At 41.6% G+C, this 27,777-nt stretch overlaps 1 protein-coding gene across 1 annotated transcript in view; it reads right to left on the reverse strand.

The window, feature by feature from the left end:
• Adamts16 (ADAM metallopeptidase with thrombospondin type 1 motif 16) overlaps window positions 1-27,777 on the reverse strand; it is a 118,900-nt gene that overhangs the window by 46,522 nt on the left and 44,601 nt on the right. The window contains exons 6-13 of the mRNA XM_055598006.1: window positions 25,879-25,962; window positions 23,612-23,771; window positions 22,161-22,266; window positions 15,023-15,160; window positions 8,648-8,801; window positions 6,489-6,584; window positions 1,993-2,141; window positions 957-1,129 (exon numbers count right to left, since the gene is read on the reverse strand). Of these exons, the coding sequence (XP_055453981.1) occupies window positions 957-1,129; window positions 1,993-2,141; window positions 6,489-6,584; window positions 8,648-8,801; window positions 15,023-15,160; window positions 22,161-22,266; window positions 23,612-23,771; window positions 25,879-25,962 (1,060 nt within the window). The remainder of the gene's footprint in view (window positions 1-956; window positions 1,130-1,992; window positions 2,142-6,488; window positions 6,585-8,647; window positions 8,802-15,022; window positions 15,161-22,160; window positions 22,267-23,611; window positions 23,772-25,878; window positions 25,963-27,777) is intronic.

Below are 27,777 nucleotides of genomic sequence, written 5' to 3' on the forward strand. Positions count from 1 at the left end.
GATGGAACTGGGAAAGCTGACTGTGGAGAGCCTCACAGGTTCTCGCGCTCTTACTCAAGATGGGATAATGACCTAAGGATTCAAAAAATAAAATCTGTGTGTGCTCAATATGATTATTTGCCACAGACTGGCAAAGACAGGGGTAGCACACATGGTCAGTCCCATTTCTCTCACATTCCACAGACTGGTTTTCTTCTGTCCCAGTGCTATGTTTATTGTGGGTTTTAGTTTTACAGTTTATGCATAAGAAGCAAACCAAATCTGTTTTGTATGAGAAGGCTTGCAACTCCCTATACAGAGTTTAGTAATTTCAAAAATCCATCACTGTGAGCATATGTACTGATGGCCGTAGAACCAGATGGAATATCACAGTTTCTGTACTCCTGCAGAAACTCTGCCACTTGCCTGGACAGAAGTCTCAGTTCCAAATAATGAGACAATTATGTGTTCTTTAAATATACCCTTTATCTTGCCTCTTGAACTACCAACATTTTTATAATTTTAGCTACTATGTCATAATATCATGCTTACTTCTCTTCCACTGAAAAGTATAAATCTAACTCCATGAATAAATTTTCTTACTGTATGTTACAGAATAAGACTTTTTATTGCTATAGTATACTTGAACACTTATTCATTTTCTACAAAGCATCCTGCAGTGTTCTTTTCAGCTTTTAATATTTAAGTGTGTGCTAGGTGATGTATTTATAGTAATACCAGCAATATCTACTGTCATTCTTATTTCTTTTAAATAACTACTCATTCAACATATCTAGCCTGTGGACTTCTGACGGGGGGCAGGCCTGATCAAACCAGACCCCCAAAAGAAGCATGTTATGACGGCTTCCTAGAGCTACAGTATCTGTCCATCTGAACAGGGGAGTGCTAGACATATGATGCATTAAAAACAGGTCACAAAGCACAGGGCACCCTAGAAAGCGGGACTGGAAACTTACCTTCCACTTGGGTGTAAGGCTTCCACTTGTAGAGCCACCCCCGGAAACGCTTGCTGTTGTACTCGGCACACTGGGCAGCGCGGAAGTCCACGCTGTCCAGAGGGCACTTCTGACTGTTGCAGAGCTTCAGAGTGCGGGTGGAGCCCTGGCAGAACTTTCCTCCGTGAGATGGTCTGGAATACATATTGTAGCCAGAGATCAGCTCTTCCTGGATGTTATGTTCACTGGGATGACACAGCTGCTAACATCAACTACTTAGAGCACACAGTGGAGGGAGGGGTCTTCCCGAGTGCCCTGTGGTCTTGGTGCTGGAGGACAAGGAGGAGTTCAAGATTCAGGCCTGTGTGCACTTGTTCCTTGTCCTCCAGCCTCCTTTCCAATAAGCAGCAGAACGAGATGCTCTCCTCGGAGCTTGGAGCTCCTATGTTCCACTGCCAGATTCCCCATGACAAGGCCAGGACATTAGGCCTGTGGGCCAAGTCAGAGCATCACTGACAGCCCACGAGCCTGCTGGTTTTCTGAAGAATCCTCATGAGCCTGGGTGGACGCACTCAAGAGAACAGTGGGGCAAATGGTGACCTTGGGGCCCCATGCTCTGCAGAGAAGAGTATCAGTAACATGACTTAGTTCTGCAGTGAGACGGAGAGCGCCTTACTTCCCCAGTTAGGAGATGTTTCTCACAGTCTAGTCCCTACAGTGAGGCTGCCTATTGTAAAAGTGAATATATTTGGCGGAGAAGCAATAATTATTTTTTTTTTGCATAAAACAATTGTTCTAATTGGAGTTATTCAGACTCTGTTTCCCTAAAAGGTAAATTATTCAACTGAGGAGTAATTTACTGTTTCATGTCATATAGGTAAAAGCTAGTCCTGCCATGGCTCTGCTGGCTCAGTTATATTTTTTCTGGGTATCAGGAAGTGGCAAGTCTCATAAACTACATGAACGAGAGAGTTCTCATGTAAAGTATAGTGTTGGTATTAGCAAGCGTGGATGCTGTGGGAAGGCTCATTCAGAAGCAAGCAGGTCATGAACATACCTGGGATTGGTACAGAGACGGTCCCTGTGAGACACTCCTCCCCCACAGGTCCGAGAACAGGGGGACCAAGGGGACCAATCTGACCAATGGCCATGGGTGGGCTTGGGGCCTTCATCACCATACTTCACACACTGTCCTCCACGGCACCACTAAACATTTTAAACATAAAGGAAAAGTAATTTACGTGAGTCCTGCATAGGTGGATTCATTTCATTGCTTTTCTAATACCGGGGGTGAGGGTGTGGTGGGGGTGTGGATCTTGTAAAACATTGCATTCTCTATACTCAAATGGTGCCTACTACAGACAGAATTAGTGGGCGTTTTTGTTGTTTTTTCTTTCTGAATGCAGCATCAGCTGATGGATCCATGTGAAGGGGAGATGCATGGATCAGTCGCTGCAGAAGCTGCGCTCCGGGAGCAGTACAGTCAGAACCGAACAATACCGGTGAACATCTGCTCTGACTGCTCATCTCTAAAGTCGTGACCTCTGGCTTCTTCAAACAAAAGTTCTTTTCTCAGCTTGTGCTTTGAAAAGAGTCTTCAGTGGAAGATCCCAGCTGGGGGAGACCTGGGACTCAGCACCTTGTCATTTCTGGTCAGCACCTGGATTTTGCTCCAGAACACCTGGGCTCTGGGAATCTAGCTTGTTCGTTTAGGGCAGGGTGCATGTCACCCAGCTTTCTGCAGAGATGAGGCAATTGCTCAAGAATTTTCTCTCCTCCCATGAGGTCTAGAGATGCTACCAGCTCCTCTTCTGTAAAGAATGGCTCACTGATCTCAATTCCCACTGAACTCCATGTGGCAACTTCACCTCTCTGACATACACACATATTATTTACTCCTGTGTGCTGGGATCCTCAGAAGTATTGTGGTATGACACTGACTTCAAGAAACACAGTGATCCAGCATATCTATTGAGAAGAGGGAAGACAAATGCCTTTCCCTGGTTGCTGTCTGCATTAAATAAACCGAGCTTTTTTTTATGGTACGTGCAGGCAACAGGGCTGTCTCTAGGATTTGAGCCAATAGCTTGGTCCCTAGAGAAAGCAATGCTACCTCTAAAAAACAGAAATGACACCATTTCAATTGCCTATTACTGATGCAAGGGGTCAAACACAGCAAACTAACTTCTGACATCTGACCACTGTTGATCCATGAAAATGGCTTTAATAAATATTAAGGAAATTGCAGGATACATGGAAGAAGGGGGAGGAGGAGGAAGAGGAGGAGGAGGAGGAGGAAGAGGATGATGATGAGGAAATAGAAAAATGGGGACAGGGACCCAAAATAGACAGGAAGGAGGGAGGTCAATATAGAAAGGAGGAAAGAGGGATAAATAACACCTTTATCAAAGGTTGTTTGATAAAGTCTCAAGGGCTTATATTATTTTATATTTACCTAAAATTATACACAATAAATATGAGTATATGCAGTAACATAGATACATTGTGTGTGTGTGTGTGTGTGTGTGTGTGTGTGTGTGTGTGTAGGAAGTTATGTCACTCAGGCTGATAGTGCTCCCCATAAAAACCATGGACTAACAAAATAACAGAAGCTTCAGTTATTGGTTTCTAGGAGTCTCCTTTACAGTGGTTGGTCAGGGCATTCCAAGTGATGCTCAAGATAATACAAAATGTGGCAGCTGCTATCAGCTGACTCTCAGATGTTAGAGGTGAGCCCCTGTTGTTGAAGACACTACATGCCTAGGATACAGGACTTTGATAATTTGGGCTGGGTCTAACCTGAAGGCTTCCTGCCCTACGTCTAGATTCTATGGTACCAGAAGATCCCATGCAAGATGCTAAGGGAGGAAAGTAAACAGCCCACCCAGCTGTGACCCCTACGAACCACAAAAATGACCAATATGGCAAGGTTTTTGTAAAGCTGTAGTGGATACCACACATATGTTGGTAGTAACTAACAGCTATCTAACTGGGCTTATGCCTCTCTCAACAGGAAGAAAAACACATGTAGCACTAAGCAACCTAGACAGCCACCTGGGGCTATGAGGTCATGGGTGTTGGAAGAGAACCTACTACCACCACCACTTTGCTAAAGCAGCATAATTCCTAACTTCATTCTCAACCGGATCTTTATGCCTGTAGATAGGTATAGTCATCACTCTTCATCAAAGAAGCTTCTCTTTACAGGAAGTGAAGACCATCACAGAAAAACACAACTGGACACAATGCAGAAATATTTGATTATGGGGCCTAGCCCTAATGGACACATCTGCATCACAGCTCTTGCATTTATAGCCCAGGGACCATCTCACAGGAGGAATCAGAAAGAGTGTCAGAGCCAGAATGCCAGGAAGTCTACTGTGAAAGTCTCTCGTAGAAATGGCTGCATAAACAATTTCTGAACATGGCAGGGGGACAATGTCACGTGGTCCAACCCTAGACAAGGAACTACAGACAACTGACAAAGGTGGGAGAGGGAGGGTTAGAGCCTCGCAGGGCAGAGTCTCCTAGTTGGTTGTCTAATACAGAGTGGTTGGATCCGAAACAATATGCACAAAATAGGAAGAATGGATTCAGCTGGTTGTATGTCTATATTTGTTCATATATATTATTGTTATATAGTTATTATTGTTTATATATATGAAGCTCTCAATTTGAGAGTGAAGAGGATATTAAAGGAGTAGGTATTATCAGAGGCTTGGGGGAGGAAGGTGAAAGGAAAAAGTGATAAAATGACATTTTAATTAAAATATCTAAAAATCAAACCATTTTGAAAGCCTCATTCATCTAATTCTTTGGTTTATTGTCCTCCATAAGAAAAAAAAAATCTTTCTCTTATATCACTATTTTCTCATTCCAAATGACAAAACAAAGCTCTAACAGATACCTGTCCTTACTGAGGTTTCTGTAGGTAGGAATGAAAAGGACTCCTAGACTCACACAGCGCCCAACCCCAGGTGAAAGACAAGATGGAGAGAAAAGAGTAAGGCCTTGGTGTGGAGCTTATAGATGATCCTCTGATGAGAGGAACAGTAGGGGGAAGGAGGAGGAGGAAGAGGACGACAAGGAGAAGGAGGCGAGGTATGTCTGCTGCTTATTCTATTCAGTTTAAAAACCATCTGGTTGAAGCTTTTCCAGCACAGAGAGCAGCAAACACAAAAGCCAGAATCAGCAAGCTGACTAACTTGAAAATATTCTCAGGTAGACCTGCCTTAGTTTGAAGATGATAGGAGATTGGATTTCCTGAATAAAGGTAAGCAAGGGCCCAGGCCTATGTCCCAAGCAAGAAGCTTGCTGCACAGAGAAGCACAGCATTACCTGGTGTCTGTGGGCCATAGCTACAGATCGCAACACTCCCAAATACGTGCTGTATCCTAGCCACGTTTACAAAGAGAAGGTGGTGTCATGTTTATGTGTGGTCACCCATACCTGAATACCTGAGAATATTACCCAGTGTTCTTTGGCAATTAGAAATACCACAGCCTGTGATTCTTTTTATCCATGGGCTCTTTGAAGAAACTAAAAGCTTTTTGTTACTGTTTTATTGTGAATCAATTGACTGGCAGATGCTTGTATCACTAGTGTTAACTGTCAATTATGAATCTCACTTCCAACATGGAAGTTGGCTACAGAGTTAACTAACACTGGGTCAGACTGAGTAGTTGTTTGGATGCTAGTCTTGGGGAAGCTCCCCTCCTAACTTGCAGTGTTTCAGTCTGGAATGTTTACTATGGCATTGTGCCTGAAGTCAGATTTAAGTGGGTTTGGCCCATGACATAATCAGGAATTTAAACTTGGTGGATAAGTGGCATGCTTACATGCACATTTCTTTTTTATTTCATTAGTATCATAAAAAAAGGTACACTACCTAGATCTGGACCTAGGCTCCCTGTAGACATGTAGCTGGCAGGTGGCTTGGTCTTGATATGGGGAGCCTGATGAGTGGAAGGCCAGGGCTGTTTCTAACATGGACTCTATTGCCTGCTTTTGGATCACTTCCTCCAGGCAAGCTGCCTTGCCTGGCCTTAGGGGATGAAGCAATGCTCAGTCCTGATGTGACCTGATATAGTGGGGAAGGTTAATATGGGGGGGGGACTCCCCTTTTCTGGGAAAGAAGAGAAGTGGGGGAGACTGGGAGGAGGTAACCTAGGAGTGTAAAGTAAATAAACTAAAAAAAAAATGAAAATGAAAATTGGAAGTGATTATTTGGGTACGGTACAATCCCATTTTCACCAATAGTCCTTGAGCCCAATGCAGTGGTGACACTTGTCTTTCACTGGTCAGTGGTGGTTGGGTGTTTAGTATTTCCCTTTATAGCATAAACCCAGTCATCACCTACTATCTGACTGCTCAGTCTACTAATTTTATACAGCTTATTAATAGCAACATAGAAGAGTCACAGTGTTTTAGCAAAGACATAGGAGTGTACATGTGTATAAGAAGTGCTGGTTTTCAAATTTCAGTGTAAGAGGAGGAGGGTAGTGATTTGAACTGAGGTCAGCATGGGGGACTCTGCTGGAGCCAGCATCTTACCTTGTCCTGCCCACACAGGGTGCCCTCTGCTGCTGGCATGAACTTCGTCTCGCATTTCCTTCCAATCCGATGGCACCACAAGGCCTTACAGATGTCCTAAAGGAGAAGCCATCACTTTTACAAATGTTCTACACATCTGTGATAAAATCCCAAACCTGTCAGCCAGTGAGAGGCAATGTTCCCTCAGCCATAGGAAGGAAACTTCAAGAAGATGTTCAAAGACCTGAATCCTCACCTCAGCAACTCTCAATCCCATCCATGAAACTTTACTATTTATTTTTATTCAATCATGAAGTATGTAAATCAGATGTTCTAAACCAGCAGGTAAAATAGGCTTAATCTAAGCATTAAGGAAATGCATAAAATGTAATTTAAAAAATCAAAATATAATTTTATTATGTGTTCTTTTCCAACTCTACTTCCATTAACATCCTCATATATGAAAATTAATTTTTATTGTTTCTGTATTAATTCCTTCATATTTAGAGTCAGACTCTTGTTCTGTTAGTCAGGCTGTCCTTGAACCCTGAGGATAAAATAGTCCTTCTAATTCAGCTTCCCAAGTATCTGAGATCATAGGTGCTTATTACCATACCTACTCTCCAATTATTTGAATTAATAATGATCAAGACATTGCTGGCTTATCAAGCCCTCTAATCACCTGTTTCTGTATGCATACATCTATCCAAGCACCCATGGATCCATTCATTGATCCGTTCATTCAGGAGTTAAGGAAAGACAGAATTCTAACATTTGCGCACCTGCTTGCAGAGTTTCTGGGTGTACAAAGCACCAGCTAATAGAAACAGAACACAGAGGAGAAATGGTAAAGCAAAGGAGCAGTGCTGGAGTCCTTTTACCTATTTTTATTAAATTGCTGAAACAGATGGCAACATGAAGGACTGAAGACATAAGCAATTTCATCAGACAAAAATGAGTTATTTGTTGAACAATAAATATGGTCAGAACCAATGTCCCAATGTCCATGGCTTGTATGAGCTAGCAATACCTTGTTTAAAATGCTGATAATGGCAATGCATATTCTGCAAAAAACTGGAGTTAAAGTGATTTCATTTCACTCCATGAAAATATTTAAGAATAATAAGCAGACACCCTGCAATTAGCTTGATATTGCTTATATTTTATAAATAGCATTAGGATATCATTGATGATATGATTCAGTCATGAAGTGAATAACATAGAGTCCAAAAGTACAGTATGGAAAGTTTAATCTTTAAACAAAAACTTTAATTTTATATGTTTTTTTCCCCCTTAACAAGTGTGAAAGTAAAACATAAAAAAAAAAAAATTCTAGGTATTTTCCACAAAAGGGCAACTGGCCTTTAGGAGAACCCCTACTGAGTTTAGGAGATGTTTGAACTGGAAAGAAGAGAGGCAGGGGCATTACTAGCACTTCTGAAGCGTTGAGGGCTTTCTGGAAGAATATATATATATATATATATATATATATATATATATATATATATATATATATATATTCTTTTTTTTTTTTATTTTTATTATAAACTAGAATAAAAGAAACCTCAAAACTAGTTACTTTCATTGATTTATGAGTAGTTTTCCTTGTGGTTTTGAGTAGAGCAAATTCCTAAATCTGGACACTCCTTGTCTAGCCAGAGTGTGTATCTGTGCTCTGTGAAAGATTTATGTGGGAAATCACCGAGGAGACGTCCCTAGGGCTGCTTAGACATCACCTTATGTGAGGAACTGCTCTATAAATACTTTATTTGAGAAATTCAATAGTCGGGAGCCCCATGATGCACTGCGGCCTTTCAGTAGACTATGGAGGTAGGGGCCATTATTTTCTTAATACTATCTGAAAAAATGCAGAGCATTAATTTGCCAGCTTAAACCAACTAAAAGTTATTACTAGGCTCTCACATGATAAATCAGAAAGAAAGATCTGACCTAACAAGTCAAGTCAACTCTCAAATGAAAGCTGATACCCACAGCAGTATCTACCATCGTCTGCTCTGCCAGGAAAGCATGTGTTTCCTGTTACATTGGGCCAGTCCCAGCATATAGAATTTGACATTTGGTAGGTGCCCAATAAATGCGGAATACATCACTGTCAGTTACACTAAATAAAACGGTTTTATGAATCATGGTGTAGCGAGCACGTGATGGTAACCACTTGCCTTTCTAAAGTCCAGCATGCAGAGCTTGGCTTTCTCTCCAAACTGCCACTTGCACTGTGTGTTTGCATCATATAACTGTCCTGGCAGCTTCTCAGGGTATTTGTACTCTTTCACAGGCTTCGGCTGATCAGCAAGACATATCGCTTGGGTGGTGCTAAAGGAAAAAGGATGGGTTACTAAGGGATACACAATCAATTGTGCATCCTTTCTCATGTAATCTGATGACATATTTTGTTTACAGACATATTTTGTTTCCCCTGAGGTTCAGCATAATATCTTTCTTAGTTATATTTAAATACAGAAGCCACATTTTCTGAAATTATTCATTAAATATTTTACCTAGCTAAGACAAATTGCTCTTCATTAGAAATCTCCAGCTTATCATTAAGGAAAATGAAACTGAATAATTGCTGCCAGATGTTTAATGTGAGAGGTTTCTCCCACAAAAGTGTTTATAAACGTTCTTGCCAGAAACAGTTGGACTCTGGAAATTGCCGTAAAAATCAAATCATAATCAAATGATCTCAAATATGGCAATTCACTTCCTTTCCTTCCTTTCTCTTTCTTTCCTTTCCCTCTTTCCCCTCTTCTTTCCCTTGCTCTCTTCTTTTCCTTCCTTTCCATCTCCTCTTCTCTCCCCTCACTTCTGCCCAGGCTGAGGGGCACCTGCACAGCATCTGCAGCTCTCTTTACAAGGACTGAATTTCCAGTAGCCATCATCTATAGTGCAGGTGATTGCTGGCTAGATTTCCAAGCTCAGAAGGGATTAAATCTTGCTAAACCTCCCTGGTAGGCCACTAGAATCCAACCAATGACTCCGTTTGTCCACAAACACAGTATCTCTAGGGGGTTTGGATAAGATGGAGTGAAGTCAGGTGTAGTGGAAGAAAGAAGTAATATCTCATCACTCCCACCCTCCTCCTTTATCTCTCTGCTTTCTGGCCATTGTGAAGCGGGCAGTCTCTTTCAACACATACTACACCATGATAATTTGTCTTGCCTCATACACAAAACTAGTGATTCATAAATGGAATCTCTGTAACCCTGAGTCTAGAACACCTTTCTTCCTTTTAAAGGTTTCCCTCTGGTGATTTATCACAGCAACACATCTTAATTAATAGAATTCCCTGCTATTCATATATATACTTGATATGTTTCAGGGTAATTTGTGCATTCATGGTGAGTGTTTAATAGTTTTATGCTTGCAAGTAGCAAATACACCCTTCCTATAAATTCCAAGAGCCCGCATCTCTCTAAATATCTTGCTAACCCCGCATGTTATAATTATGACAGACTGAATCCTGCAGAGTTTAAATGTTATCTAAACTCACTAGTTGATCCTTGGCTGGACTCTCCATAATGGACTTTCAGATACCACACCTTGTAGCTCATTGGTCTGCATCAAAAGCAGTGCATAGTCCCAGAGGTTTACTGTGGATTCCACCAACCATTGTGGGGTAATGTATAGTGGCTCTCTGCAATCTCTTCAGAAGATAGGGGTAAAGCCAAGTCTGGGGCCAGCCCTACCCAAAAACAAACCCAGAGGAAGATAGTAGAGAAAATTACAGTCCAAAACCTGTCATGAAGACAGTTGCAAATGTCTTTAACAAACCATTAGTGAAGGGTCCCAAAACATCTAAAATAATTATATAGTACAACCAAATAAGCTAAATCCTAGGTTCAAAAATATAATATAGAGCACAGCCATGTGGGTCAACCTTCAAAAGTCAGTTTGGGGGCATTCAGGAGAGGAGGCTCAGTCTTTAAGAGGACTCTGCTTTTTCTACAGGTCCTGGGTTCAGTTTCCAGCATCCACATCGTGGCTCCCAACTGTCTGTAACTCCAGTTCCAAGGGATCTAACATCCTTTTTTGGCCTCCGTGGGAACTGGGCACTCATATGGTATACATATTCACATGTGGGCAAAGCACCCATAACACATAAAATAAAACAACAATGACGAATTTTAAGGATGTCAGCTGGCATGTATCAATATCATATGACCTCATCACTATCTGCAAGGAAAATGGAACTCTCATTCTTAGAAAACTACGAGAAAAAGAAAATCTCTTCAACTCAGCAGAGATCATCTTCAAAAACTAAAGTCACAATCAGTCTTACAAAAGTTGAAACTTTCCAATTAAAACCAGACTCAGAGTAAACTACCCTCTCATTGATCATTTACAGCATGTACTAGACATTCTAGATAAGTCAATAGTGGAAGCAGAAGAATGGACTCTCTATACGTGTACATGGAATGGTTGTCTATGGAGAAAATTTGGAAGTACCAAAAACATTTCCATGAAATAATAAGTGAATTTAGGAAAGCTGTAACATGAAATGCTAATTCACAAAATTGATTGCTTTTATGATCCAGCAAGGAAAAACAGATTCACTTGAAGGTACAAGTATAGTGTCACTTACATTGATGCTTCAAAAATGAAACAGAAGTATACAACTAGACAGATATGTATAATGTCAGAGAAATGAATGAATGGGAAAACAGTCAATGTCTTTAGAGAAGGAGGAGCACCAATGACATCAAGCTTTGCATAATCACAATAAAAATTCAAACAAGTTATTTTATGGATATAAAAATTGGCTTTCAAATTTATATAAAGAATAAAGAGATTTACAATGATTTAACAGAATTTAAGGATAAGGTCAGAGTTGAAGAGACATACCTCACAATCTTTACTACATGGAAACACAAGGGGGAAAAAACAAAACAAAATAAAACAAAATGGATAACTCTATAAGTGGGCAAAACAGTCCAGACAGAAGGAGTCCCTTGTTGATGTACTTAACTGATCTTTGACAAATGAACCTTAAGTAACTGGATATCCATACACAAAATTATCCACATATAAATTATGTATATATATATTCTTATAAAATTATATTTATATATTCTCAGGACATTGTCTGATTGCTAGATTTGCTATAAACTTATGGTAGTTAAATTCCTGTCATTTTCACAAAAGGTCAGATTTTAAATAAAAAAATAGTTCAATTTTTATTACTGTTAGATGTTATATGTTTATATAATAAAAATAAATGAACTAATTCAATATCTACTTAACTAGGATGAATCTCCCATGCACATATCTCATGATTTATTTCATAGCAAGTTAAAAAAGACAAGAAAACCTTAGCCCAGAACTCTGTGTTTGGAAACCAGCCATTGCTGAGAGATACGGGATAGAGAAGTGTGAGGGGTCTATATCAAGGCTCTATAGTCCGACCTGAGAGAATTTACAGCCCTTTGACCAACATAGAAGTCTGCTGAGTTACATCCTAACTGTCTGTCTATTTGTGTGCTATACCATGACAGAAAAAATGTTAACAAAACAATGGCTGATGGCAGAGACAGCATGAGAACTCTTTAGAATCCTTTACTGTTCTAATGACTGCATCGTGGAATATGAAGATCTTGGTATTGCTCGGCTTCCTCATAGCACCTTATTCCCTGTAAGAAAGTTGGGCTCTCAAAAAACGCAGTATCTTGACACACATGCCTCCCAGAGGTGGGTTTAGATAGGTGTGGCTCTGCCTAGTAATGCTCATCCCTCTATTTTCCTTTCCCTACATGTTAGCTCCTATGTGCTAGTCTCATTTCTTCAGCATTGCTCATGGATGGCATTCCTCAAGGTGAACACTGGACAAACAGCATATGGTTATAATGAACACAGAAAGCATCTGAATGACGTCTCAGTGGAATTCCCATTTTCTCACCTACAGAATGGCACTGAGTAAGGCAGGGGAATCCCTGCCCTCTCACACCTATAGTTCCTAGAGGCGATCTCTTTCCCATACATAATGCACCAAACTCACAGACTCACACTGGAGAAAGGGCAGACACAGGCACTGGTCCATAGGACAGGATTCCAAATGGAGAAAAAATAATTAACTGAAGACAAGTCTGAGTTGTTGTGAAAGACAACAGGGCAGGCTAGAATTTCCTTAGGTCAGTGACTTCTAAATGCAGACATGAGTAACTGAATGGCAGGCTGCAGTCTCCCTGGGTCATGGATCTCACTGATTTAGACATGAGTAACTGAAGAGCTGTGTGTGTGTGTTAATGGGAAATGACACATGACTTCACTGGGTGAATTTCTCCAAACAAATATCTGTCTTTCTCGACTCCGCTGAGAATGGAGAAAAGCTGTACTGGCCACCCCAGGCCCATCAGGTCCTTTATTATGTGTTTTTCCATTTCCCACATGCTGGGCTTCTGATGGAGGACAGCAGAGCATCTTACTCATGGCTGGGACTGTGTCCCAATGGCCACCTAATGGGTCGAGGATAAAACACTGTTTTTAGTATTGGAAATCAGAAAGCCAGAGGCTACACCAGGCAGGCAGCCTTGTGTTTCTTATGACTGTCTAATTTGAAACCGTGTTTTTAATTTAAATGAACATTTGAATAGTTTATTATTAAAAATGATGGTGTATAATATTGCATATTTACTTATAAGTGTAAAGTCTATAGAAATTAGTAAAGTCCCTGAAGATAGTTTCATTAAGAAAAATCATTGGAGAACTGTTTAATTGTTTACATAAAGCCAAACCAGTGTACTTCAGCACCCATTTTTCCTCTTCAGTATAGGCAAACAAAAAGGAATTTTAATTCCAGAATCTTAATAGTAATTTTGAGAAGTACATTCTTATTTGAAGATTGCAGCAGATGCTTCCAATGTCCTCAAATTATTTTTCTGTGACTAGGTGATGGTTTTCTTGCTGTGAGTCTTCATACCTTCTCTTGAACTTTTTCATGATACAAACTCTTACCACATTCCCAAAATTTTCATCCTCTAATCTTCCAAGCTGACAGATCACAACTTACAATTCTTAACAATGTTGATATGTTTATTTCATAGACATTGAGATGAAATAGAGCTTTTTAAAAATTGGAACAAGAACCAAGAGAATTATGGAAACACTTTTAAATAAAGAAACTCCAAATCTCCCCTGTTAATACAAATAAGAGCAGAGCCACTTTAAAGGGCAAACTCTTCCTCATTACTAAAAGTTTCACTTACGCTGGAAAAGGATGCAAGAAAGAGCTAAAGACACTTTAGCTTGCCCCCAATGTGCTCTGGGGATCACAGAGAACTCCCGAGAGAGGAAAGCAAGACAGGAGAGTCCAGAGGAGAGCCAGCCACGGAGACCCGCCAATGCTGCTCTCAGCCTTGCTCAAAGCAGCCTCTGGTAAAGTGGCAGCAGCTAGCATGAGAGTTACAGCTGGTCAAAGTCCAAAAATAAGTGGTTCTGAGTGCTCAGCTCCAAGTGGAAGAGCGGCATCACCCCTCTAAATCCTGAGGAATGCTGTGGAAGAGGTTGCAGAAAGAACATAAGAGCCAGGGGATTCAGGGTGTGGGACGGAGGTGGGTTGTTATGAAACACTGATGTCCTTTGGAAATGGCATGGCTATTGCATCCATGAACTCATAGAAACTGTGGCTTTCTGCACAAGACAACTCATAGACTTGTTGACATTCCAGCATCAAGTCCTAGCTATCTCTGAGGACCTGTGGCCACTTAACGATCACTGTGGGAGGTTGAGCCATTTTCTTCACTGGTGTAGCCACTATTCACTTACCCATGCTCCAATAAATAATGCCCACCCTTGCAAATAGAAGCCACCCCAATTAAATTGAGCAGGTTACAAAATTAAACCAACAAGAAAATAAACCAGAAAACAAATAACAGAAAGGGGTATGGAGGGGTGGGGGAAGGGGGGCAGGAACCGCTTATTCAGAAAAGTGCCAGACACAGAAGCACAAGGATCTGAATTCAGATCTCCATGTCCTTAGTATAAAGCTAGGTAAGCAAGAGGTGCCAGCAATGCAAGTCTTGTGAGGGTTGGGGAGCCAGGACCACAAAGGCTAAAGCTCACCAACATTCTAACATAGTTAAACTTGAGGTTCAAGGAGAAACAATGTCTTAAAAAACAAACATGGAAAGCAACTGAAAAATAACTGATGTCAATCTTAGGCCTCCACACCCTTGTGTACCCCTATGAACCCCACACCTATGCAGACATACACACAAACAGCAGAGAGAGAAACCCAGAAAAAGGCAGAGACAGAGGGGGACAGGGACAAAGAGGGGCAGAGACAGAAGGGACAGAGATAAAGAGAGACAGAGAAAGATGGGGGAGATTTGTTGGGAAGAAGGGATGGTATAGGTTAAGTGGGAGGGGATTTCAAAGGGGGTATAAATGACCAAAATACATTTTATATACATGCATAACATTGTTAAAGAATAAATAAAATTTCAAAATTAAAAGTACAAAATAAAAATTTTAAATAATTAAGAACATTAATGGAAAAAAAAGTTCAGAGTGAACACAAAGCCAGCTCAAAGGATCCATACCTTAAAAACTTGTGCAGGTACTGACGGCTGCAAGAGGACCAGGAGAAGACCCCGTTGCGTCCTGCCAGTGTTGGGGACATTATGTTGCCCTCAGACTTTTTGCACATATTTCCTTCTCCATCATGCACCATGCCAAAACTAAGGAAGAGAGAAAATAATTATTTCAAATCAGAGATTGGGTTATAGTATCTAATATACACTGTGGGGGTAGTTGGGTATGTGAAGACCACACCTCTTCAAAAACAAATTATAGAAGTCAAATTGTGGAGGACATTTATGTGCTCACAAAGCATTTCGGAAGAATGAGTGACTCACCACGTAGCTACAGAGGAGAACATATCAAACCCCAGCGATCTCACAAATGCCATCACCAGGATTGGCAAAATTTTCAGAGATGTTTGTTAGAAATATGGAAGTCATATGTATATGTATGTTTGGGGCAGGCCATTTGGTATCAGGAAGATTTCCTTGGAGTGTACCAAATCTCTCTTACAGTACCATGAGTTACCAGTAATCTCTCAGCTGGGGTGGCCCCCATCTGTGTCAGCTGGTGTTGCCATTGTCTTACTCTTGTTTAGATAGTCATAGTCTTGATACTTCATGTTTGTAACTTCCAACTAACAGGAAGTGGACTCAGCAGTATTTATAAATACATATGTATGTACACATGTGTTTGTACATTTCTGGATATATGTCACAACAATACTTGAAGAGATGAATTTGAGAGGAAGGAGGGTACATACAGGAGGAGTTGGAGGGGAGAAATTATGGAAATACAGTTACTCATGTATGAATTTCTAAAAAATAAAGATTAAATGAGAACAAGAAATATGAAAGTCAGGCTTCCAGCCAGAAGTTCCTGACTTAGAAAACAAAGGCATTTGAATTTTTCAAATAAGCTCTTCTGGTGATATGAACACTTAAGCCAGTGTTAAAACTACTGAGCAGCTACAGGTAGTCACTAGGGAGGTGACCTTCATCTCCACAGCCATGCTGGGCTACTCCTTGGCACTAGCTCCTCACAGCTGGAGGGTGTGGCAGATACCCTGCCTCCCTGACCCAAATACCTATACCTCTCTGGAGGGCATTTTTCTGTGAAGAGTGAGCAAGGTATCAGGCATATGTGGAAAGTGCTTAAATCTGACCCCATCGTAACTGAGTGGAAACCAGAACAATTTGGGGTTTCTACTCTGGCCTTCTGTATGAACACATCCCAAGCTACAGTAACTATGAACAAGAATGCTACAGATGTCCATGTGTCCCTCAGTGCCAAACAGCATGTTTTTCAGGAGAGCTGTCTAACTGCAGCCCCAACTGAGGACTGCCAGTGACTCAAGTAGCCACCACCTACCAAAGCTCCGCGTCTCTCACATTCCCAGAGCTCTGCCTGCAGAAGGACACACCACCATTTTCAACTCTTTCAGGAAGTACTCCAAACTGCCTTGAAGGAAAGCCTGGGACACCTGGAAGAGCCACATGGACCCGAAAACCTCTAAAAGTCTAAGCACATTTTTGGAAGACCAATTACTACTGGCCGCTGATATTAGATACTCTGCCTTTATACTGATTTCCCAAGAACTGGTATTGAGTGAGACCCTGAGGAAAGACTCATGAGACAAAACAGAAGTGGACAAAATGGTTACTTGATTAGGGATGGGGGAGGCCACTATCAAGACTCCCATGCTGAGTAGTGGAGGACAAGGACCGGAAAGCTCTCAGTACAGTGGGATGGGCTTAAAGGGAACAGCACAATATGTCCTTGTACAGAGGCTGAGATCACACACATGTACTTGAGAGGTTTGCTTAGAGACACATGATAATGTAAGTTCAAACATAAATAATATTTGTAAACACCATTACAGGTATGGTATCAAACATATGGCTTGACTTGTTATCTTCCTACACTGTACCAAAAGGAAGACAAACAAAGGACTGTGGAGAGCCCTTTATCCAGAGTGAAGCCAACGGCTCGAACACTCAGAGCTCAAGGCCTGTAGGATCCACTTGGTGCTCTAACTATAGTGTGATTGGAGGGTGTATCCAAGGAGATCTTGCAGGCAAATATTGTCAGATTTCTGCAAAATTCCTGGTCAGTACCAAGGGTGATGTGGATGTGGTCATTTTAACCTCCACCCATTCTCTGAAGTTCTATTAAAGGCAATTAATCAAGGCCAAGGCAAGCACATGGCAGGGGAAATGTGTCATGGCTGTGAGAAGGATTTGGGCTGAAATCCCAGAAGGGAGGCAGCTCTGGGGAGAGAGCAATGACAACCAAGTGCCAAAGCACGCTGTCTTAGCTGGCCCTTGACCTGAGAATGTTACAGCCCCACACATGACCTAGATAATTTTACTACCATTGCAGCCTACATTCTAAGGAATTCAAATAACAATGACTGTTATCTGGAGATTTCTTGGTTTTCATTTCTTTTTTTTTTTTTTAATCAAAAGTATTATCAATGATCAAATGTCAAACCCTGCTAGTATTAAAACATCAGAGAAACATATTACATACTTTGGCTACCCAAAGAATGCCCTGGGAGACTTGTGGCATACAAGTGGGCTGTGAGGTAGGAGCGAGCATGTGATATGCTCACCCACCCCATGTGATTCGAGTGTCTATAAGAAATGTGCCCTGCTATATCCTTACTTATCTTTCTAATCAGTAAATCATGCACAGACATGTCTATCACATAAAAATGCCACAGGGACCACATAGATATTAAGGTTAAAGTCATGGGCGAAAGAATAGACATATCTCAAAGATTAAGGTTAGTGTTTGTCACCAAGAAGTGTAACTTAACTATGCATGCCAGATAAAACTTCCTCTCCTATGCACAACGGCACTCTATTTAAAATGACTGCCCAGAGGCTCAATGATAAATAGTATCTGCCGCTCCATCCTTAATAGTGTGCTTCTAAAGGACCCACACACTTCCTGCCCATACTCTCACAGTGCCGCCCACAATACAACAATCCACAGTAGCGTGTCCATGTCGTTTTTGACTAAAGAGAAATCTTCCAGCAACGATTGTGACTCAAATAAAAGGTGTTAGCCTGGAGGTCACTTTGCTATCTGAAATAAGCCAGATTCAGGAAGACAAACTAGTGTGTGTTTTCTCTCATATTTGGAGTCTAGATTTAAATATGTGTACATACATATACATACTATGTACATACATACATACATACATATATACATATGAAATGAAAGTATAAGGTGGACTATGAGGGTGATGAAAGACTTATAAAGAGATGAGGAGCAAGACAGGGTAATGGGGGGAGAAAGAGAAAATTTTGTGTGCTTTCTCTCATATGAAGAATATGAATGCATGTATATGTATAGATACACAAATATATGCCGAGCTATCAGGAAGGGGCTATGGGGAGGAAGGGGACCCCTATCAAGATAGGGTATAGAGAAGGCCAATGGAAAGTGCAAGTTAAAACAGGTACAATAATATATGTGTAAGAAAATCTCATCATGGAACCTATCACTTTGTACAATAACTAAATAATTACAGTACAAAGAAAGAAAAAATTACAAACACAATTTCTGATAAACTGCTTTTTAAAAGTACAGCCAGAATTCAGTGCCTTTTGTGTCGTCTAGCATCTCTCTGAGCCATTCCATTGCTATCAGAAAGTACTTATTCAGCACTAACCTATCTCCAGGGTGAAGAAGCACAAGAAGCTTTAGGAAATGGTGCAGGTTGTCAGGACAGTGTGAGATGAAAGGTGAGAAGTGAGATGCCCTTGAGTGTGGTGATAAAGCAATGTCACCCAGATGCTGACTCCCCTTGCGGAGATGAAGGAGACCTTAGGTAGGACCAGGATGTCCAGAGCTCTGAGACAGACTTCCTCATCAGAAGGCAGGGGCAGAAGTGGAGACAGCAGTTGGGCTGAGATCAGGAGACTTCAGAAAGGTTGCTAGAATGCGCTGGAATGCGCTGGAATGTGCAGGAACTATGGTGGTGGGGAAGGCACTTATTCAAGATCTTGGTTCAACCACATATGAGCTGTTTGGTACTGGGCAAATTGCTGAACTCAGCGAGCCCCAGTTTATCCCTATGTAATCGTAGATGACAAAGCCTTCTATACACGCTGAATATGCATTGTGCTCCAGATACACTCAATGCAGAGATATCTCTCACATACTAACTATAGGGATGTATGTATGTATGTATATATATATATATATATATATACATATATATATATTTATATATGTAAGTCTATATGTATATGTGTGTGTGCATGCATGTGTGTGTGGTGGTGGTGGTGGGATGGCAGAGAGAATGTTCAAATGCCAGTAGGTTTCAAATACAAGAAGTCTCAATAGGAATGACAATGAATAAGGTAACATGTCTCTTGGATCTTTTCAGAGAGCAGGGTCAATCAGTGGGCCAGATGATGGTTGAAGAGCTGGCTTGTTCTAATGCTCTCTAACTCCAGTGACTGAGTCAGCTGAGAATGGAGACTTCAAGCTGAATTTCAGTTAAATCTGTTACTGTCAATGCCTGTATCTCTCTGCTTATCAAACTCTAACAGGCTGAATTCTTAGTGACTTAAGGGCTTCTTGCCTTGATTATTTAATTAAGTTCAGGTATGGTTGAGAGGACAGCAAAAGCCTAGTGTCATTATAATAATGTTTTTAATTCCAGCAGACTATTAAAAATGCAATCAAGTCTTAGCTGAAAGCCTTATAGAGTCTAGGTGTAATTTTCTAGGCAATAAAATCATCAATCACTGCCTGTGATAAAGAAGGGATTGGTAATGGGATGTGCAGCTCTGTCTCCAGGTCAACAGTTCACACAGAGGCAAAGCCTGTAGGGCCTCTGTGGGATGCGATTGACCAATGGTACACACACTTGCACTTGTTTGCATGTGTGTGTGTGAGCACACCTGTGTGTACATGATTCTGAGAACAGATCATTGAATCCATTTTTCAAGAGAAGAGAGAAAAACTAGCTTTGTCAAAACACAAATCACAAACGCTGCCTTTGTTTTTCTGTTGTCTGGAAAATCAAGCTGAAAGAAAAATAAATAGCAGAAAAGGGGGAAATTTCCATATTGACCATTTTCTAAGAGAAATTCCAAGTACTGACTCAGCAGGACAAGGGATAACTTACCCTGTGGTCCTCAAGAGCCTCAGAGGATGTCCAGAGCAATCAGTTTGGAAGGTAACGGGGCCTTTGAAAATGCTTCAATAGACCATGCCCCAAGGTAAATCAGCTGACAGGATTATGAGCATAAATTTTTATATAAGAAAAACAATTTCCCAGGGCCATTTTGATTTGCATTTCCCTGATGACTAAGGACGTGGAACATTTCTTTAAGTGTTTCTCTGCCATTTAATATTCCTCTGTTGAGAATTCTCTGTACCCCATTTTTAATTGGATTAGTTGATTTGTTGATGTTTAACTTCTTGAGTTCTTTATATATTCTGGATATTAGCCTTCTGTCAGATAGAAGGTTGGTGAAAATCCTTTCCCAATCTGTAGGCTGTTGTTTTGCTCTGCTGACAGTTTCCTTTGCGTTAGAGAAGTTTTTCAGTTTCATGAGGTCCCATTTATTTATTGTTGATCTTAGAGCCTGTGCTGCTGGTGTTCTGTTCAGGAAGTTCTCTCCTGTGCCAATCAGTTCAAGGCTCTTGCCCACTTTTTCTTCTAACAAGTTTAGTGTGTCTGATAAATGGCCCTGAGATTTCACCTTACACCCATCAGAATGGCTAAGATCAAAAACTCAAATGACAATACATCCTGGAGTGGATGTGGAGAAAGAGGAGCCCTCCTCCATTGTTGATGGGAATGTAAACTTATACAGCCACTTTGGAAATCAATCTGGAATTTTCTCAGAAAATTAGGAATAGTGCTACCTCAAGATCCAGCTATACCACTCCTAAGTATATATCAGAAATATGCTCAACCATACAACAAGGGCATTTGCTCCATTATGTTCATAGCAGCTTTATTCATAATAGCCAGAATCTAGTAACAACCCAAATGTCCCTGAACTGAAAAATTGATACAGGAATTGTGGTACACTTACACAATGGAATACTACTCAGCAATTAAAAACAAGGAAATCATGAAATTTGCAGGCAAATGGTGGGATCTAGAAAAGATCATCCTGAGTGAGGTATCCCAGAAGCAGAAAGACACACATGGTATATATTCTCTTATAAGTGGATATTAGACACATAATACAAGATAAAGATACTAAAATCTGTATACCTAAAAAAGCTAGGCAAGAAGGAAGATCCTGGGTAAAATGATCAATTTTCATCCAGAAAGGCAAATGGGATAGACATCAGAAGAGGGGAAAACAGGGAACAGGACAGGAACCTACCATAGAGAGCCTCTGAAAGATTCTACCCAGCAGGGTATTAAAGCATATGCTGAGACTCATGGCCAAACCTTGGGCAGAGTGCAGGGAATCTTATGAAAGAAGGGGAGATAGACCTGGGGGGTGGGGACTGGAGCTCCACAAGGAAAGCAACAGAACCAAAATATCTGGGTCTAGGGGTCTAGGGGACTGATACTCCAACCAAGGACCATGCATAGAGATAACCTAGAACCCCTGCACAGATGTAGCCTATGACAGTTCAGTGTCCAAATGGGTTCCCTAGTAAGGGGAACAGGGACTGTCTCTGACATAAACTCAGTGGCTGGCTCTTTGATCACCTTATGGGGATCAGCCTTACCAGACCACAGAGGAAGACAATGAAGCTAGTTCTGATGAGACCTGATAGCCTAGGGTCAGATGGAAAGGGAGGAGGACCTCCCCTATCAGTGGACTGAGGGAGAGGTATGGGAGGAGGAGAGGGAAGGATTGGGAAGGGATGAGGGAGGGGGCTACAGTTGGGATACAAAGTGAATAAATTTTAATTAATAAAAAATAAATAAAATTTTTAAAGATTCTTCTACATGAATAAAGGACACGACCAGGGACTCATCATGCTTGTTTTTCTTCCTGTGTGTGTGCTACCATTTACAAGAAGGCTTTTTCCCCTGTGCAGTCAGATGGAGTACCATGATAGCAGCCTATCAGAAAATGAGATGAACCTACAGAATCAAGACAGACTCGCAGAGATCCTCCAGGGAGGAGACGACCCCCACTTCCAGTGAAACAGACTTACTTGTGTCCAGACTCATGGGCAATGGTGAAGGCCAGCCCAAGCCCCGAGTCTTCATTTATTGTGCAGCTGCGGTACTTACTGCACATCCCACTTATGGGAGCGAACCCTGTGGGACATGAAAACAAAGAAAATACAGTGTTGATGCATTGTGAGTGATTGTGTTTTTCCCTGATCTATGGTAAAGTGTGGTTCTGGTCTTCACTTGGGGAAGCGTGAGATGGGCTCCTCTGGGACATCCACATAAATATACTGCATTTATGTGGGAGACGGGGATTTAGCTCATGTAGTCCTGGGGCTGTGGACGCGGTCTTGTGACACACAGGCCTAGTTTCCATGCAGTCTTCCTGGAAAAGACTGAAGTTGGCGCAAAATCGAAGAGGATTAGATGCAGAGGAGGATGGTTTCTGTCTTTTCCTAGAAATATCTCTTCACTAAAGCCTCAAGGGGAAAGGCAGTGGAGAGCGGGTATGTTGGGAAGTCCTCAAGATCGCACTCCAAGCTCTGTGATTCACATTTGCCATGATAATCATTTGCCATTTATGATTTGTGATTTAATACCGTAGAACAACGAAGGGCAAGGAAAGAGACATGTCTCCTGGGAGACATGAGAAAGCACTCTGGGCTTCTGAGACCTCTGCTGGGACAATCACACAGGGCATGCTGGTGTCCCCAGTGAGGAATTGTGACAACATCCACAAAGAGTCATTACCCAGAAACCTCTCTAGGTTCTCAGTGTCTGGAGTTGTCCCTGCGACCTGGTTATGGAGGTGAGTGGTGCCTGACACATAGGAAACGTTCCAACCTCTAGATTAAGAGAGCACATGGAAGCACCGTGTTCAAGCTGTCCAGACACCATGAGCCACGCTGACTCCAGTCGCTGAAATGTGTGCCCTCCAAGCCCCGCTGAGGGGCAGCCTCAGAATGACTTGCTGAGAAACAGAGATAACTTCTGCCCCACGAGGTCCTATCCAGAAGCTTTTACAATAAAAACCTGACCCCTCTGGACTTGGGAAAGAAATAGAGTTTAAAAAATTAAAGTTCTGTGGAGTCCTGGCTAGTAATACACTCTTTGACCATTAAAATATATATATATGTCAAAGTACCTCACTCTGTAAACATTTAAAACATGGCTGAACTGCTGATGGTCAGATCTTTACAGAAAAATATGGAAATCAAGAGTAGAGTATTTCTGTGGTATCTCCAAATGAATCTACTACTCTTAACACATCATGAGACAGCTTGAATCTGCTGGTCGCATTTGCAGTGGTAGAAGAAATGGAAGGGGCAGTTCTTACCTGAGGAGGGGGAGGAACTCTGGAATGTGAGATGTGCCTTTTCTTGTTACACATGGGTTGATAGATACAAGAAAGCTACTTGTTGTGGTGATGGTAATTACACCACCCTCCCAAGTGAACTCTCCACTTCCCTCCAAATCCACTGGAGAATCTTACCCAATGTATCACAGGGCTCATTCTTCCAGGAACATATGTCCAGACCAGTCAGTAAGATGGCATGATCATGCCGAGTTCCATCTTTGCCAATCAATCCAGATTGCCACTGGCAGAAGCTGCTTAAAGTGTGGTCTGCATGGTGACTAATCACCAGCCCTGGCTAGGCAAGAGAGGCCGAGACACCACAGAGATGTAGAGAACACATGTATAACCATTTTCATCACAGCAGGCTTTTCTTAACAGAGTTAAAACACACAGGTGAAGCCAAAGGCACATCGTAAGAGTTACAGATGATGCATTATTATATCAAAGACTTCATTAGACAAATTTGTATGGATTCAGAGAACTCACTTACGTGCCTTTCTGTACACAACCAATTGGAATGTATCTGATTGATTCCTGGAATCAATGACTAAGAAAGATAACATCTGAGCATGATCTTTTTCATAAAAACATCTTTAAATAATACTTTGCAAAATTGTAGCTGGAATAGAATCTTCTGTTTGTTTCTTATATAGTGCACACACATACAAACATTTCACCAGCCATGAATTCACAGCCAAAAGTGAACAACAATATTTCTACCTCTACTGGAGGTACAGCGTTAAGCAAGTAACTTTCCTATCCCGAGGGGACTTGTTTACAGAAAGAGGTCAATTTCTAAAGCTTTACTTTAAAAAAAACCCAAAACTTTAAGTAAACAATATAGAATACCACTAACCTTATTCGTACATATCAAGTGCCCATAGTTCGGCAGTGAACTATGGCTGTGAAGTCTAGACCCATAAGGGATGGAGGATGTAGGCTGAGGAGCACCATGATGGCAGGTGCACTGAGTTATTGAACCACTTGTAGGTTTGCTACAGTGGTCCTAGAGGTGATCAGAGCATATCAGTGTGCATGTTCCTAGCTCAGAAGGCTAACTTGGTAAAAGCTTTAAGCCCTATTGAGAAAGTTGCCCCTTAATCACCAAAGACACGCTCATTCTATTTTCTGTCACATGCACCTAAGCTACCTCTGCACATAAGCCCAGAAGCATGCCTGCATTCCTTGGCTGGTGATTTCCAGGAAACTGTTGTTAATTAAAGTTAACACAGGTGTATGATCAAACGATAACCTTGCTTATTCTTTGCAGCTTGGATGAATTCCAAAGTGAAAACGTTTTAATACAGGGAATAATTAACCTGTCACCTGAGAAGCCTGACTAGTTCAGCGAAACCTTCCAGCTGCACACTCATGGGGCAGACAACGGGGTTAGACAGCCCAGACAGTCCACCCTGCTGCATCCCACCTGCAAAGAAGATCATCTCCGATTTCATCTAAAGCACTTTTTGCTTTATAAACAAGGACGCTGTGGCTGCCAGGAGACCCTGAAGATGTCACCAAGGGTAGGCGTGGATGCAGACTGTCTAGCTCAGGCCCTGAGCCCATGAGCCTTTGCTGAATTAATAGCCAGCTTAGGAGAAATGGTAGTGGGAGCTGCTCTTTAATGAAGCCTCCCATATTGCTGACATTATGAGGAGTACCTTTGGGGGCTCAGTGTGTGGCGGTGGGGAGTGACAGGAAGTCACCCTGTGTCCGCCCATTAACTGCATTACCTGAGACTAGTATCCAGTAAGGAAAATTTGATCCCTCCTGCAGGGTCTCCAAGAAAAAGTAACAACCTAAGCCTGAGCATCATGGAGATTTGGGGAAGCAGGAGGTGACAGGGTAAAACAACACAGCACAGCACAGTTAACTGTACATGACGGGAGCAGGGTTGGTTTTTCTAGCAAAGCACAGACAGGAGGCTCATGGAGGCTGAAGACACACTTGTCCTTCACACTACCAGTATGTTACTTTCCCACAGTCTCATGACTAATGCATCCTCTGTTTTGTTTTCTCATGAGCCCACATACACACTACACACCACACACACAAAAATATCACAATATAACATCCCATTGCACTCACATCTATACACACCACACACATACATACACACTCTCACACATGCTATACACACATATACAGTTCAGTGACACACACACTCACTCTCTGACACACACACACACACACACACACACACACCATGCATTCATATGCACCATTAGAAAGAACTGAAAAGAAATGAGTCATTTTAGACACAAAATATGAAATCTTTCTTTTCCCAAGTAAAAGAGAAATAAAGAACATACAGAGCAATTGTGTTAAAGGGGAAGAGAGCAGAATTTCACACCCGTTTTCCTCCGGGGAAAAGGGAACAGCTGCTTTTGAAGCTGGGATACCTGTTCGTCTTCCAGCAGAACGAGCCCTACAATGGCAATATTGATGTTCCCTCCAATTGTCCCGTCCTTGAATAAAGCAGACACCTGAAACAGACAACTTGCATTAGCTATGAATGCATCGTATGGTAGCCCTGGACCCACTTCTTGCTGTAAGAGCAAATCCTAGTTCTTCAATGCCTGAGCTGAGTATAACGCCCTTCCATTTCTCAGATAGTATAGATATGTGGAATCCTTATTGTGGAAACCTGGAAGTCTAAAGCTGAGGTTTGAGGAGAAGAAGGTACACCTGTTACCTATCATGAAGGAGAGACAGCTTTTTAAAATCCTCTTATTCCTCCTCCTCCTCCTCACCATCATCATGATCATCCTTAATGATCATCACCATCATCATAACCAACACTGCAACAGTCTTACCCTGCAGGCTATCTGGCCTTTAAACCATGCTCCACCGGCCTCAGCTTTCCTCCTGAGCACTGGGACTACATGCACAGGGCACTGTGTCTTACTAGAAGGGTCATCAGTAAGAGTGATGACAGCATGCACCAACTGCACCACACTGACAAGGGAGACACTTAGGACATAACCAAGAGGGCGCAACAGAGAGAAGGGAACAGGAGGCCAGAAGATGAGAGGAGAGTGTGAACACTAGGAATGATGGTAAACAGAAGCAGGAACAATGGCCAAGAGAGCCACTCAGAATTAGGAGCAGAGGCAACGTGGCAATCATGGAGGCCGCAGAGAGCCATTTGCTACCAACACCTCTATGGAACCCAGGCAAATAGTTGCTGCAACAGACCAAGGATGCGGGACCTGAGACCCTCTGCAGGGGACAGCTTCAGAGCCAGGTGCTCTGTGGGGAGAGAGCCATGTGGCTATTCTGTGAGGAGAGTGATACACAATAAGTTTCTTTGTGGGGAGAGAGAAAATTTGGGGTTACTGTGAGGAGTGAGACATATTTGAGGTACTCTCAGGGAGACACAGATCCCGGTGGGGTACTCAGTTCACAGATGTCAAAATACACATTTAAAAACCCTGTCATTCTCTAGATACCGTTGGATTGGTACCAATTGGGATCCTCCTTTTCTCTGGGACTAAGGAGTTGGGTGTGGGGATGGGACAGGAAGAGGAGGAGGGAGGGGTTTGGGATTGGGATTTAAAGTGATTGAATAGATAGGTAGATAGATAGACAGACAGACAGACAGATAGATAGAGAAATATTTTAAAATAAAATCACTGTCATTCATTCTTTTTCTGACACATGGGCACTTCAGTGTTTCTCTCTGTGATAAGGTTTTATCTCAAAGCGGGCAGGTGCAGTGACCTCTCCTAGTGCCTCAATAACTCCCACAAGTGTTCTCTAAGACAACACATTTCATCTGGGAAGATATTCCAAAGTAAGACTTTCTCAGTTTCTGCACATAAAATTAACTTACACTCAACACCTGAACATTAATATTCCCAAAAAGATGGGCATTATCTGCACTTAAATTGCATGTTGATCTGATAAAGATTTGTTGCCTCAAAAGAGATGTCCTGGTGAGAGTTCTATTACATGAAGACATCAGTGAAATCTAAGTGCTTCAGAAACAAACCAAGTTGCAGTGATGATCAAATTAGTTTTTCCTGTTTCATTCACCAAAGTTCTGAAAATTCACCTTTTCATTGGAAATTAGTAAATAAGAGTTTCTTACACCAACACACAGCTATCCAAGTAAGAGATGAAGCATACATTGGTGTACACACAATCAAATAAGCACACACACATGAACATAAACATAATGTACAGACGGACACATAAATGCACACACACAAACAGGCACACACATACACTTACACACAGAGGCACACACAGCACACACACACACACACACACACACACACACACACACACACACACAC

Source organism: Psammomys obesus, unplaced genomic scaffold (assembly GCF_907164565.1).
Source record: "Psammomys obesus unplaced genomic scaffold, mPsaObe1.curated_primary_1811, whole genome shotgun sequence".
Classification (NCBI taxonomy): domain Eukaryota; kingdom Metazoa; phylum Chordata; class Mammalia; order Rodentia; family Muridae; genus Psammomys; species Psammomys obesus.